Here is a 15,901-nt window from a genome sequence, read left to right on the forward strand (position 1 = left end):
AAGGACTCCAGTGGTTTCAGTTCTTGATAAGTAAAGCAGCAGGATTTCACACCAATCACACCAAGGCTCAGTTACATTTTAGTCACAGCAGTGAAGTGATGCATGAAACTGACTGTACTGTAAAATCTCATTGTTATATGAATGAGGAAGTGGACTGGCTCCAGACAGTAAAACAATCCTAAAACAGGGAAAAATGCATATTGAAGCTTTCAGCGGAGAGAGTTGTTCAGAACAAAATGTATCCTTTTGTTAGGGGGCTGCAAACCATGGTCTAAAGCTAATTAGACAGTGGGAACCATTCTTGGGTGTCAGTGTGATACTACTAGAGTACAGTGTATGCTGCTCACAGAAGACATCGCGTGCTCACCTTATCCCAGCAGGCACTGGATTTCTATAGAACAGAGTCAAAAAGAACTTAGGGGTTTACCTCCAGAAGAATTTTTATGGAAGATGACCTGTGTATCTCTTAAACCCTTCATTTAGTCTTTCCTTCTCTGCTTGAAGTTATTTGTTTTCATTATTTCAGCATCATTAAAATAAGACCTTTCTGCTGTTGTATTTGTCCATTTCAACCTAGACTCTGATACCTAAGATATGGCAAAGTGCAGAGAATTCACATCTTAAATAACTCTGGGATTTGGAGTCCCAAAAACTGCCAGTAAGTCAGAATCAGAATGCCTTGAGTGTGATACCAAGGAGAATTAATGCTATTTCTCATTGGAAATTATCCCGTAGGTTTTTCAAATATAGTTTATCATAGAAAAATACACTAAATAAAATGTATTTTACTACTGGTTGATTTCATAATTCCTGAAGAATGCACCCAGAGAAAGTTTTGAGCCCTCATTGAGAACAGCTGATTCCTTCATACTGCATAGAGAAAAAAAAATATCCTGATTATCTGGTTATTCCCTCCTATGCTTCGAGCAAGTCAACAGCTCTCCACAGTGATGACTCAGCTACAGCCTAAGAGACCTGGCAAAGACTTCTGAAAGTCACCAAAACTAGGCTTTTGAAGGCTGGTGAGCAAAGTCTTCCCTCCAGTGAAAGCCCTTTGCCAGGTCACCCCTTGCCATTTAAATTGAGCAGCTTAAGTACTGAAGCTTAATGTGTGTAACACTGTGATGGATATAATATGCTCTCTGCAGGAAAGCCCCCCTACTCTGGTCCTTCAAATGCCGGTGCTTTCCCTCTCTGCCAGTCTCGTTACGAAGACTCATTTCTGGGTTGATAATGCAGCAGTGATAATAGGTGACAGCTCAATGCAGGAAGGAGAACTGTGGAGCCTGAGGGGAAATTTCGTCTATGATAGGGCGAATTTTGTTCCATCCCCCAGGCATTTGCTCCTGGACACAGATGTCAGTTCATGTGACCTGGGTCTGGGCCCTCTTTGATGACCAGTTTGTTACCAGAAGCCTCATTTCCTATGTTACCTCGGCTGAATTAAGGCTGAATTAAGCCTTTGAGCATTTTATTCTAACTCTATCTGGAGATGTACCATCAGCAGATGCCATCCCAGTCCCCAACCAGTCGTTCCCAACAGGAGCCCGCTCGTATCGGTAGCTATTCCCCTGGCTTGCTGCAGTGCCAGAGAGTGGATGATCCAGGCCTTCCCCTCAAGACATCTCATTAATCACGAAGACAAAGTATTTTCTGCCCTCTTCTTCCTTTAGTTAATTTTTCCTTCACATCAATTGGCTGAAACGAATAGTAGCCAGAAACCTCTTTGCTTTATTGGTAAGGAAAGCTGATGGCAAAGGTCCTGTTGAGAATGTTTAGAGGAGTGGGAAACACTTCCCTGCGAGAAGAATTAGCCTGAGAGCCTGCAATGAGAAGGGGTGGCTTTGGAGAGTGACAGCGGAGAAGAAAATATCATCTGTTAAAGCAAAGAAATCAATATTCTCTGGACTTCTAAGTCCTGACTGTGGACATTTGGAGTGTATTTTTCTCCCAGTGCATGAGTATACCAGCAACCCCATTGATTTTGTGTTTATATCAGGAGGATGATCTATACCTCTTTTGGAGAGATGCTAGCTCTCTGGAGAGAACCACTGAGATTTCATGGTGAGATGTATCACAATTGCTATAAAATCACAATTTATCTGCTAAATTCCCATTGACTGAGATAACACCTTGCCAGAAAAGTGAAGCTGCTATGATTTTCTGTAATAGCACTCGTGACATTTACGTACCCTTGCCTCTTGCATATCTGCCTTGTGAATATCTCTAGGCCAGAATGTAAAGGTTCATGGTATTTACAAATCACAGCTTTTTCCACAATTTACTTTGTGATGTTGACAAGGACTGAGTCACAGAAGATATGAAGTGTCTTTGTTGGAGGTTTTCACATGTTTATAGTAAAGCACAAGCAAAGATGCATTCAGGAGCAGAGATGGTGTTGAGCTATTAAACATGCCCATGAAAATCTGATATGTTCACAAACGCTACACTGTTATCTCCGTTTTCATTTGAGCTGTTCCTGTTTCCCTGTTGATGTTTCTATTAGTAAATACTATTTGGGGTGGGAACTCAACACTAAGTTCACATGTCTTCCAGTCATGAATGAATTATTGAACTTTTAAACACTTAGCTGGTGGACAGAATCATAAGGAAAAGAAGAAAGCAGAAAAGGAGAGAAAAAGAAATCAGAAAGCTTCTATAGAAATAAAACTCATTAAATTTGTTACTTTTATCTGTGTTACATTTGTGGAAAATGTATTTATGGAAGAGTTTTTTAGTTTCGTTTTAGCTTTACAAGCTAAAGCTAGAAACAGCGCTTAAACTCACAGTTGATAGTCTATAAGTTATTTTTATAGTTGGCTTTACTACTTATTTACATGACACATCTCACAGAGATACCAGGCATTTAAACATCAACCAACTACTGGCATTCCATGAAGCTTATTAGTTTTAATTGTATTTATTTGTATGTCTATTATGGTAGCATTTGCCAGCTGAAATTAATATTGCTTTAATTGATTTCTCCATCTAAAAGCGAGTTATCTAGAGTTTATCCGTAAACAATACAGACAGGCAACTTGAGAAAGCAAGCCATGCCATCTGTCCTAAATGCCCTTGTGAGGAAAGCATGAATCACTCTCCAAAGGCAATTTGCTACTGACCACACGAAGAGCCTTGTTTAAATAGTGTTTGCCTTTTGTATGCAGTTAGGCAAAAGGAGTTATACCCATAGTAACAAAAAAGAGCTCATCATCTAAGTAAAACAGGTGTAAGCAAAAGAAGGAAGAGAGTAGCAAAGATGGAATCTTTTACCCAAGGATCAAATAGATCAGTGACAAAGCAAATAGAATAACCAGTCTTCGGTCTTCAGGCCAATATTTTGCTGCAAGCCTTCCCTTCACTTTTATAGTCAATGTGAGCTCTGCTATGAGAGTCAGTGGGAGCAGGATGAGAGCCTGGATGGCCACTTGTAATGATTTAAAATTGGTGGGTTTATGTTTATCTGTTCAGAAATCACTGCTGTACTTCACGTTTTCCAACCAGTGTCACATCACTTTATGTTATTGGCTGCCTGGGGAGCGGTATAAACCAGAGGAATGTCCCACTCAAACCTTACTAATGAAACTTCTTTTGCATGGCAGTTGACCTGGACAGGTTGAATGATGATGTGAAGCGTTACAGCTGCACTCCAAGAAACTACTCTGTCAATTTAAGGGAGGAACTGAAGCTGACAAATGTAGTTTTCTTCCCCCGCTGCCTCCTTGTCCAGCGCTGTGGAGGAAACTGTGGCTGCGGGACTTCGAACTGGAAATCCTGCACGTGCATGTCAGGGAAAACAGTGAAAAAATATCATGAGGTATTTTCACTTTTTTTCTTTTCTTTCGTACTTCTTTTGTGTATTTGTTGCTTACATGGATTCTGAAGGCTTTTCTCAGAGCCATGTGTTCTGCTTTTATTGATTATCATGTTATATTGATCATGCTGTTTCATGTTATATTATCATGTTATATTATCATGCTTATATTGATTATCATGTTGGATCTGCAGTGCAAAAGTCAATGGGCAAAAATCACCAAAAGCAGTGAAGTGTCATAGGCAAAGATGCCATCATTTGAGAGAGACCAAAGTGTTTAAGTGAATGCCTCCTGTGGTCACCACTCATCCTGAGGTGAAGGATCTCCATAGCCTTCCAGATAGATTCAGGTAGCCTTAGAGTGGAGCCTGGACTTAGATAATGGCATTGCTCTTGCTGTCCATGGCAGATACCAGCTTGGTACCTCGTGGAGTCACATTCGTACCTTCCACTGAACTAAGCCATAGAGACACACACCCACCCACGCAGTCAAGTCTGCAGGAAGACCTGATTTTAAATAAGTTTAATATTAATGTCTTTAATGACACAACATTGCCCAGCGATTTGCATTTGGAAATGGTGAATGGGCAGAGTGAAAGGAGGTTATATATGTGTTAGAAAGGGGGTGTCAACAGGTATTTATGGGTAAGTTAATTTAGAAGTTGGAGAGAACTTTTGCCACCTTACTGTGTGGATGGTACCACAGCATCCTAGTGAACTTTGTTGCAATAACGAAACTTATGTTGGACTGATTTTTCCCAGCGAAGGACTGATACAACATGAATGTATATACCACTGGAAATGTTCTTTTTAGTAGCACAGAGACATGTGTTCCTTGAGGCATTTGACTGTACTTACCCTTGTTTTGTGGATTTTAAATCTGGATGTGATGTGGGCTTATACCATAATGGCATTAACTTGGGAGACCCTAGGGCTACAATAGCAGAAGGCGATTGAAGGCCAGACCTTTGCGTTGCTGTGAGCAGTGTCGTTACTGTTTTCCAAGGAAAGAGATTTTTTTTCTCACAATTAATTGCAGACTACAGCATACTCCATGTCCGCAAGGACTAGAGAATAGTTAATATTTTATCTAATTTTAAAAAAGATGCGAGAGATGACCCTGGTAATTACAGAACAGAAAGCCTTATCTCAGTGGTGGAAAAGTTAATTGGAAAAAAATTAATAGGTATAAAACACCTAGATGACTATGAGCTGATAAAATGAACTTGGAATGCCTTATGTATGAATAAATATTTATACAGCATCACAACATTGTACAAGAATGTTAAAAGACCTGGAATCTCATTCAGAGAGCGAACAGTCGACCAGACAAGATCAGACATGGATTAGAAGCTGGTTAAGAGATAAAGAGCAAAGAGGTGGAAGAGCTGAGCAATTTTCTGCGTCGGAAGTGGCTATCAGCGGGTGACCCCAGCACGCGGATTAAGTTTTATTTCATGTATGGTCATTCTGGAGGAAGGTGAACAGAGAGGTGGCAAAAATGACAGCTAGCAGAGGAGATAACATACTTTAACAGTAGAGAAGGCTGTGAGGGATTTCAGAAGGCCTATGTAGCTACTTATAAATGCAGTTTAGAAAAGCAGCAAGCATTAGGATGAATAGTCTCAGCTATTTATTCATATAACGCTGTGTGTGTGAGGGAAGGAGGGAGAAACGAGGGGTGGAAGTTGGACTAAAGATTGAGTAGTGAATCATCATGAAGAGCTTCAGGAAAACAGTTATTTAGTGCAGTGGGGATAGGAAAAAAACAAGTGACAGTCTTCTGCAGGAATAGAGGTGAACAGGTCATAACAGAGCAAATGTTATGGCCTGGATAAATTGATGGGGTACTTATACTGAGTTTTGACCCTTGGTGCTTAGAAGGATACAGGCAGGAGTAGAAAAGATATGTGGAAGCAGAAAACATACATCAAGAAAGATACAGAAGAAGATACACATCAAAAACATTTTTTCGAGAAGCTCAATATGAGCCGGCAATGTGCTCTTGTGGCCCAGAAGGCCAACCGCATCCTGGGCTGCATCAAGAGGAGCGTGGCCAGCAGGTCGAGAGAGGTGGTTCTTCCCCTCTACTCTGCCCTCGTGAGACCTCACCTGGAGTACTGCGTCCAGTTCTGGAGCCCCCACCATAAGAAGGACATGGACCAGTTGGAGAGGGTCCAGAGGAGGGCCACAAAGATGATAAGAGGGCTGGAGCACCTTTCCTATGAGGACAGGCTGAAAGAGTTGGGGCTGTTCAGCCTGGAGAAGAGGAGGCTCCGGGGTGACCTTATAGCGGTCTTCCAGTACCTCAAGGGGGCCTACAGGAAAGATGGGGAGAGGCTGTTCAGGAGGGCCTGTTGTGATAGGACAAGGGGTAATGGTTTTAAAATAGAGGGAGGTAGATTCAGATTGGATATTAGGAAAAAATTTTTTACCATGAGAGTTGTAGAACACTGGAACAGGTTGCCCAGAGAGGTGGTGGATACTCCATCCCTGGAGACGTTCAAGGCCAGGTTGGACGAGGCCCTGAGGAACCTGATGTAGTTGGAGATATCCCTGTTCCTTGCAGAGGGGTTGGACTAGATGACCTTTGAAGGTCCCTTCCAGCCCTAACCATTCTATGATTCTATGATTTGTAAAGAAAGTGGTCTAAAAGTTTTGTATAATTTCATTTAGAAAAAAATGGAAATAAGAGAGGACACAATGAAAGACAGAAAGTAGTGAATAGTATCTAAAGGAAAATGAGGTCTCCCTAAATAATCTTTTCCTTAAGAAAAGAACAAGAGAGATTGAAAGGGAGTTAATTTAAAATGATAAAAAGGAATTTGATTGTTTTGCGCAGTAAATCTATATGGAATTTTAACTCTTAAATATGATTCGTGCATAATTCAGAAGGATTCTGAGAGAACTAGAAGTAAAATATAAACTAAAATATCCTGGATCACATCTGTATCAGAACTTAAGCCAACTATAGACAGTAGCTAGCAAAAAAATGCTGATTATAAACATGTTATCAAGCATGTGTTTTTTATGAGGTGTTTGGGAGCAGCTGGTACTGGAACACCTAAACATCACACTAACCAGGTATTGGTCAGAACCAGGATGTCACAACTTATGACCACCGTAAATTAATCACTAAGTCCAGGAAATTCAATATTCACACTAATATATCACTGCTAATTTATTTCACTACTCCTTTGTTCTCTGAAAACCGTATGAATTCAAGACAGTGTTTCAGCTTTAACATTAAATGGCTTTTGTAAGTTTAAATTTAAACTTAATCCCTTAGGGATGCATTAACAGCTCACTGAGCAGAAATTTAGCCAAGTGGCTCCCATTAACATGAGTGGAAGTCATGCAGATAAATTCACGTATGACATACTAAAGATGTGTCCATTAATTTTAGTCCAAAATGTTTTCCACTTTATTATTATTAGCCACGCACAACTAATCAGTTTTATTCTTTATTCTCCTTCAACACTTAACTCTAATTTTATTTAAATGCCTGGCAGTAAAGGCAATGAGGAGGGGCCTCTCAGTTTTAGAACCGTGGAGCTGGTTTACTCTTTTCCAAGCCAATTTGAAACCCACTAAACTTAACCAAAAAGCTTTTAGTTGCATAACGAAGGACAGAGCTTCGCACTTTATGAAATCCCCAGCGTTGTTAATTCGGTTAAAAGTCTCAGCCTTCTGCTGCAGGACAATGTAGCCCGGATTCAAACACAAGTCTCGATTATTTTGATTTACTTGCAAAAGACATTGAAAGGAAGTATAAGGTAGTGGAGCAAAGAAGGTGTTCGTAGCAGCTGAAACTGAGTCCTGCAGACCCCAGACCATTCTCTTACCAGGCTGATTTTGCCTGACCACTACCCTAGAGCTTCATCTGCTGAGGTTATGGACCCACCAGAGCTATTTGTCCTGCATGTGGATATGCTTGTCCGCAACAGTAAAAATGCAACTGGAAATCACTTAAAAGTTGTCTGGCACTTCCAAGCTACTCAGTATTTCTGAGAGAGAAGGACAGGCAGGCAAATGGACTCCTTTTTGGCTTTGTAGCCAGTGCCGTGCAGTGCTGGAGTAGCTGTATACTGGCAGCTGCGGGGACGCTAATGCCCAGTGTTTGTTGAGAGAGAGGCTTCTAGTCCAGAGAGATTTCAAGGTTATCTTTTCCTTTTGCTCTGAATGTTTTTTCATTCCCCCTTAGTTCCCATTCAAAGCCTCACGCTGTACTCGCTGCCGAGCGCTCCCTGCTCGTATCGCAGGACTAATAGCTATCACGTGTAGCCTTTAATTTCCCCAAGCTGTGAGTGCTGCTCCGGTTCCCTGAACAGACTGTACAGCTCTTTCCTATCACATTCAATTGTAAGAAGCAATGCAACAGCAGGGAAAACAGGAAAATGAGAATGCCACGGTAAGGGGTATCTTTTTCGTTATTGCCCTGGGAAATGCTAATAATGAGATCTCGGATCTTTTTTATAACGTGGAAGTTTGCCATAACTTTACCAAAATACTCAGCAGTTTCCAGAAGTAAATGAGGTCATAACTTGAGTAAACAGATAGTGTTAAGGGTGGAGGTTTTTTGCAGGAGTCTTGTGATGCTCTGTGGTTTTCCACAGCTTCTGCGCTTGCTTGAGACCAGAGCTCATGGACAAATACTCATGACTTACCACATAGTGTCACAAACCCTGCACACCAAACAGGCCAAGTGCTGGCAGCGTCTCAAAGCGTCTCTCAGACACGATCTGCCATAAGTGATACTGAGTTGTGTCGCAGGACTCTGTGCAAGGGAAAGACAAGCAATACATGGAAATGGATGCAGCACACCTTAATCAAATGCTCACATCTACTGCTCTCTAACTTGCTAAAGGGGAGATGAAATGAAAGCGTGTTTTCCGTTGCAGTGCATTTCTTTGGAAATGCCTGGAGCTGCTCTTTAAAGAGAGGGGAGCTCTAAACCCAGAGATCATCCAGCCCGTAGGATATGTGGGGGAACTCTGTTCAGCTCGGGCTGCAGCTGTGCCATCCGCCCAGCGTGCACATTCCTCAGAGAAACAAGAAATCAGTTTCCCCATCTCATTGCTGTAACTGATGAGATGTGAAATGAGTTTCCATGAGGAATAAATGCTCTTAAGGTAGTAACCAGACTTTGTCAGCGTGTGTAAACCTCCACAAACACAGTGCTGAGCACCACAGCTAAAAGGCGTATACGAAAAAAAGCCAAGTGGTGAAAGCTGATTGCATCTTTTGCCTACTTACTTGTCTCTCCTGTAAAGACTGAGGCATTTTTCACTGTCTATATGGTGCTTCTTCCCCACCCCACATTCTCCCCCTTTTTGCAGCCTTATACCTCCATTCAAGTTTCACATTGACTGGAGCTCATCTGGTACCTTCACAGGACATACATGCAATTAATTGTCAACAGCAAGGCTTAGATTAGTGTTAGGGTGGCTGCTTCATCACCTCGTGCTGCCCTGAGAGAGGCAGCAGACACCTCGGAGTACCTACACAACACTAACTCTTTGCACAAGTTGCTGGGGCGTAGAAACGGCTTTAACTGAACCCAACATTGTAAAGGGAAAACAAGACAGTAGAGAATATTACTGGGGAAAAAGAACAGGGGGCAAAATAAAAGGGTGATGTGGGTCTTCAGTAAGATAGAGGAGTTGTTGCAATGGAGTTAAGAAATCTAACTAATACAATTTAGCATTGTGGGTTTGTTGCGGTTTTTTTTTCTTTCCTTTTTTTTCAAAGGAATTAGAAGCGAGCCTTAAGGAGGCACTTTAGAGAACAGACAATAATTCTCACCCTGTCTTTACACAGGGAAACGTAACTGGACAAAAATGATACAAATTTTGCTGATACAACAAAGGAAATTTGCTAAGGGATTAAAAAGCTAGCATCATCAAACCAGTGTGCAAGGAATATAGTCTGATTGTTGTATGTCCTGGAGTGGATAGCACATGTTTAAAGGAGATAAAAGGTTGTTATGGTAATAAAGGCACAGAATTAACCTGACAAAAGAGTTAACGCATAGAAATATTATACAAGCAGCAGCAATGGGATTTATTTGGAATGCAAATATAAGGAAACAGAATGAGTCAGAAATGACTGTTAGGTCACAAGATGAGCAGAGAGAGAGAGCATGGAGGTGTAGTGAGAGAAAAAAGGTTCGTTTTTTACTAGATGAAAATGAAAGTTCTTGGGATGACATCTGGAAGTTAAGCAAGTGTGATACTCTGTGATACATGTCTGGGCAGAGGCAATTTGTGAAGGGGGAACACCTGTATCTGGTCAGTGAAAAAGCAATAGCTGGAGCCATGGTGTGTGACAAGATCACCGCAAGTGAGGGTCTTGTTGGCGTCATGTGTGTCAAAAACATCGTAGCTTTAGTGACTGTTTCAGATGCCTGAGATTTAAGCCAATTAATTTTTTCCCCATGTTTGTTGTGTTAAAACCAGGTGTTTCTTATTCATACAAATAAAAAAAAAATAAAATCAGTAATCCCATTTACATTTAATAATCCCTCAGTTTGAATGCTACCACTGATCAGCAAAAGAACTCTTTTTTCGTGTTCCTGATATCCTGTAATTATCTCTGGTAAGAAAGAATACAGCTTTGGGTCTGTGTCTTATTTTAAGCTATGTTCCTACTAGAATAAAGGTTCTTATGCCAAATTATGAACCACATTCCCACAATACTTGGTTTCTTGTGCTCTGAGTACAGCTAAACTGTGTGTGACCTTTGGATTAGGTAACTTTCAAAAATTGCAGAGTAAGATTTTTCATCTATCAGAACTTGGATCTGTGTTGAATATTTTGCACTTTTGATACTTCCTCTTTCATGAATCTCAGGCAAATATAATTTGGGTTGCATGCTAGAATGGTGGTATTTTTAGATGAGCAGGAGGAGATTAGATAATGCAGCATAGCAATATTTTAGAATAAATTCTGCAAAGTACAAACTTCATTATCTAAAATAGCATCCAGAGTTGCTCTCCATCCTCTATACTGGAATACGAAGCTAACCAGATATTTGGTAAGCCATAGTCATGTTATTGATTATCTGTGGTCTTAAGCTAATCAGAAGAAAAAAAAAGAGCTGATTTTTGAGTGAGGCTTTAGATTTCTTTTAAACTACTGGTCAAGAATTTAAGGAAGAATGCTACTATTGTTCCTAATAAATAAAATAAATTATAATAAGTAAAAAATGGCTATGAGCAACTGGATGCCCCTTTATTATTTTTAAGAAGTGTTGACTGAGTTTCCTATTGCTCATTACTTTTTGTTAAAATGGAAATTGGCCATCATGCACTGTCATGGCTAAATGTTGCGTGACTTCAGAGGTTAGTGATACATGGCTGGGGCCACCAGCAGATGCTGGAAGGAGCCATTCGCTTCGTCTGGCTCATCTACAACTGCCAGTCCGGCCTTTAGGCTCCTTTGCTGGTTATTGGAGCTGGCTCCAGCAGAGGTGGATGTTTCAGGTGAATCGTTCTCCGGAGTCACCTCTTTGCTCCTGCTTCTCCCGGTGACATGCAGGGCGTGAACAGCTCGTCTCCAGCAGCCATCACCGCTCTGCTCTCTGCAGCCCCCGATCACGCAGTGCTCTTACAGATCTGCTGGGATTAGAGGGCCATCAGCCCCGACCTCCTGTGCTCCACAGGCCCCTGGAGAGCACCCTGCTGCCCCCGGAGCAAGACCCAAACTGGTACCGTGTGCCTTCTGCAAAGGCAGCCATTTTCCGATGTCCTCAACCAGGCTGGGAACCCCACGTTTCCTCAGAGGGCTGTCCAAGCGAGGAGCCAGCCTGACTTAAATGAGTGTGCTCTAATTCCAGTTGGAATTTTTCTGGCTTCAGCTTCCAGATACTGTTTTTTTGTGATGGCTTTGCTCTCTCATTTAGAGATTCTTTGAGAAGCTGGCATCCAAATTCAATACACGATCAATGAGCAAGGTTCCTGGTAGGGAAATGCATGTCAGCGTTTTCTTTATGTTTCCTTCACCGCTGCCCTCAAGGGAAATTACTCAGTGGCCACAGTCACCTCACCTCAAAACCTCTCAGGTGCTGAGGCGTATCTGCAAAGTAAAATGCCATCTGGCATATCAGTGTGCTCCTGCGGAGCTGTCTGCACAAGAAGTGCCACAAGACCCTGATACCCTGTTTAGTATAACCTATAAACACCAAATCCAGTTCAGAAGCTAAGTCCTCTGTCTTGATTTTTTTTTCTTAATTGGTTTAATAGCTTAACGACCATAATTAACTTGGTGTTTGATGAGGGGGATATGGCTGTAGTTATGTACTCTTTGTGAGGCACCAGGTTTTGATTAGTAGTGACAGACATTGCTCCCTTAATTTGAAAACTGTGAGGTTATTCTTCTTTTTCACTCACACAAAACAAACCTTTTGAGTGCTCTAGACTTTCCTCACATCCATATTTTCTTACAGCTACTGGTCCCATCAAAAAAGGAGCGATAAAGTGTCCTGAACATAATTTCTTCAAATTGTTTTCATTAATTCAGTAGTTCCTCGCCTTTAAGGACCTGATCATGTAATGAGTAAACAGCAGCTATTTTCAGAATAAAGAGTTTTCTTTCAAGTACTGTGGTCACCAGAAATCACCTTACTTCCTGATTCCTTTCAATTCCCTTGTATTTAGCTGAAACTAAAACTATTAGATGGAAGCTAGACAGAGAGCTTTGAACATCGGTTCTGTGATCAGCTATTAAAGCAGTCCGGTTTCAGCTGTGTTCAAACACTGCTTTCCTGTCTTGTCTGGGGAAGTGCCTGCCAATTCATTTTTCTGCTCTTATCAGCAAAGCCCATATACTGTGCTCATGTTTCTTAATATAAAACACAAGGAAAATCCCTAAGCTGTCAGGAGGTCTGTTAGCTTAAATACAGCCCACGTCTTTGCTCTCATCCCATTGCATACTTTCATTTGTTCTCAATTGAAAAAAGCAGATTTGCCTACCCATGATCTTGCGAAGTGCCAACCATCTGAATTTTTCAAATTTTGATGAAAGGCTTCTTTAAATAAGGAATTTCATCGTGGGTTCAGCGTCAGCAGCTGTACTTGATTTTAAAAGTATGTTTTCTTAAAAAAAGCAAATTCCAGGATGTGGTCTGTTTTCAACTCTAACAATCTCAACAACCTGATCGGGTTCAGTTCCTCTGCATTTTGGATGATAGCATGGTACAGTGAATTGTCCTGGTGTCCATCAGGATTTAGTGTGTATATTGAGGCAGTCGATGTTTGAAATCAATTCAAATCCTTTATAATCTTGTTGCTTTAAAAAAAAAAAAATAAAATGACGTGTCTGCATTTCTAACAGGGAAAAGTAATTGTATCTTCCAAACACGTTAAAGCAGCATGTCTGTACCTTACTTAGGCACAGTCCTTCCCCTCAGTATTGCGTAGGTTAAACGTAAATTTTATCACAAAAGGGAGGACAAAATTACAGACTGTGTTCAGTGCTTATCGCTTTTGTTACATCCCATGGCCTTCCTACCCTCCAGGCATTAATGATAGGGAACAAATGGTCTCATCCCAAAGGCTGCTCACCCACCAGCTCTTCCCCACCTGCTCTGCACAGCATCTGTGGTTAACCTTTGGCGAGTCATTCACACTTACTTTAGGGGATTTTCTAATTCCATTAAAATTGCTAATGTTTGTTGATCTGGTACGCAGCCCCTTATTCCCTCTCCTTTCTGAGACCGTCTCAATGCTTGCTTGGTGCTGCAATGTCAAAGTACAGAAAGTACTTTATAAAAAAGAGGATTATTAATTGAATAAAAGTACGATCTGTTAGTTAGGGGACCTGTTATTCAGGGCAGAAATTTAGGTGTTTCTGTAGTTGAGAGGCTAAAGATGTTTAGGACCCACTTCCCACTTGACCAGGGGCTTTGGCAGGTCATAGACAAGACAGACCTCTCTCCATTGTTCGAAGCAAGACAAATCCAGCTGATCTAGCAGTCTCTTGGCCAAGCTAGCAGAAGTCACAGCAGCCTGCCAAGAAGTGAGATGTGTGAGCTCTAGTACCATACCAGTGCATGGTTTCTGGACTCATGGTCTTTAGGCCACAGAGAGCAGAACTGGCCCACCTGCCTACTGCCAGCTGTGGAGCTGCAGCCTTGCTTTCTCCTTGTCCCGTTCCCCATCAGTAAATCAGTGATTTCAAAATGGAAAGGACCCTATAATGCCGCTGATAGTTTTTCTACTGATGTGTTGCAGGGCCTTGAGCAAATCAGTTTCAGATTCTCCATCTCTAAGAGTTTGACAATGATGCATATCTTTCTGTGCGATGTGCTGTGAGATTTGGGAAGAAAAATGTTGTAGGAGAGTTAAAGTGTTAACTCATTTGTTGTACCTAATCCAAACTCGTATTTGAGCTTCAAGGCAGAAATTGGAAATGAATATCTCTTTTTGTTAAACTGCTGTAGACCGATCAACAGCAAACTAATGAAACAAAACAGAGGATTTCCTCCCCTCAGCCTACGCCACTGTGCCAGTGGGGGTATGAGGTCCTACACAGCAGCTCAGCCTCCGAGGGTGGGCTCGCAAAGCATGTACCCACAAACCACCATCAGCCTCAGCTTTTCCCAGTCCATGGCTTACCTACTTACACTAGCACAGAAGATTAGATAGGATGCGACATTATGGCTGTTTTCCACATATCATCTTCAGGGATCATTTTCAGGGAATTGTAGATTCATATAATAATATGGGTTTGAAGGCAGCTCTGGTGGTCATCCAGCCCAATCTCTCATTCAAAGCAGGGAGAATTTTGAAGTTAGATGAGGTTGCTCAGGGCCTCATCCTGTTAATTTTTACTACTTTCAAGGTTTCTCCAACCTCGCTGGGCAACCTGCTTCAGTGTTTAACCACTCTCAGTATTTTCTTCCATTACCCAAGTAGGATTTATCTTGTTGCAACTCGTGTTCGTTGCCTCTTTTTCATTTTATTTATAACCTACAACTCTCTTTTTTAGAGATCTTGGAATTATCTTGCCTAGATATAATTTTTTCAGAAGCCTCTTATTTGAAGTATACCTCCCTAGGAAATATCTTTTTGTTTGGTTGTTTTTTTTTTTTTCAAATTATTCACAGTAAATTCTTAAGAAATTTTTTAGATTGAGACAGAGTTTTTCAAGATAAGCCAACAAAAGTCAGGTTCCAGAAAAACTCAATGGGATCTGGCACATATTTTGCACAAGCTCCATTCATCTCCTTCTGCCTCCTACAGGCATTTCATTTTTGGACCGGTTCTAATGATGTGTGCTTCAGAAATTTCAAATTGCATAAAAAGATGTTCCTGGTTCTTTAGAGCAGAAATATTATACAAGTGAGAGAAGGGGCAGAGCAATTCAAATATGTGTGGGTCTGCAAAGACCAGCCAAAGGAAACATGCTTGAAAATTCACATGCAAAGGAGCAACTCTGGACATGGTTAGGGAACTGCGCGATATAAAGATACCTGATGTAGGAAATAATCCAATCTGTCAAGGCTCCAGTACAAACAGTACAGCAGAATGTCACAGAGTGGAAAGAAAAAGCTGGAAGTGAAACAAAAATGTGTCCGAATTAATGCTAGTCAGGGCCATTAAGGGCTGTTGGTGCCCTCAGGGCCCCAACACTCTCATCCTCAAATTTCTAACAATGTTTTCTAATCAATGCATTTCTGTTGATCCTCCCAGGTGCTGAAATTCATCCCTGAGGCTGGGCATCCCAGAAGAAAAGGCAGAACCAGGAACAACATGGCCTTAGTAGATATACAGCTGGATCACCATGAGCGTTGTGATTGTATCTGCAGTTCGAGACCACCTCGATAAAAAATAAACAAAAGAAAAAAAAACCAGTATACACTAATTGCAGCTTACTGGACATTTACTTTTAAGCAGGATTGCTCTGAGGACCTTTACTCACTAATCATTTGAACTTTGCTACTAGCCTGCCTTTGCAATTAGCAAAAATGATCGCTGTGTTTCAGCATAGCTGTGCTGATTAGTGCCGTGGCAGATAAACTGATATATAGCATAGGTTTATGCATCAGCATCCGAGAATATACGATTATGGTTGTCTGTAGCTAGAT

The 15,901-nt window shown here is 41.2% G+C and overlaps 1 protein-coding gene across 2 annotated transcripts in view; it reads left to right on the forward strand.

The window, feature by feature from the left end:
- PDGFD (platelet derived growth factor D) overlaps positions 1-15,641 on the forward strand; it is a 146,222-nt gene extending 130,581 nt beyond the window's left edge. For both annotated transcript variants that reach the window (XM_086613736.1, XM_086613730.1), the window contains 2 exons: positions 3,603-3,817; positions 15,507-15,641. In XM_086613736.1, the coding sequence (XP_086469862.1) occupies positions 3,603-3,817; positions 15,507-15,641 (350 nt within the window). The remainder of the gene's footprint in view (positions 1-3,602; positions 3,818-15,506) is intronic.
- Positions 15,642-15,901: the final 260 nt, after the last annotated feature.

Source organism: Tauraco erythrolophus, chromosome 1 (assembly GCF_009769465.1).
Source record: "Tauraco erythrolophus isolate bTauEry1 chromosome 1, bTauEry1.pri, whole genome shotgun sequence".
NCBI classification, from domain to species: domain Eukaryota; kingdom Metazoa; phylum Chordata; class Aves; order Musophagiformes; family Musophagidae; genus Tauraco; species Tauraco erythrolophus.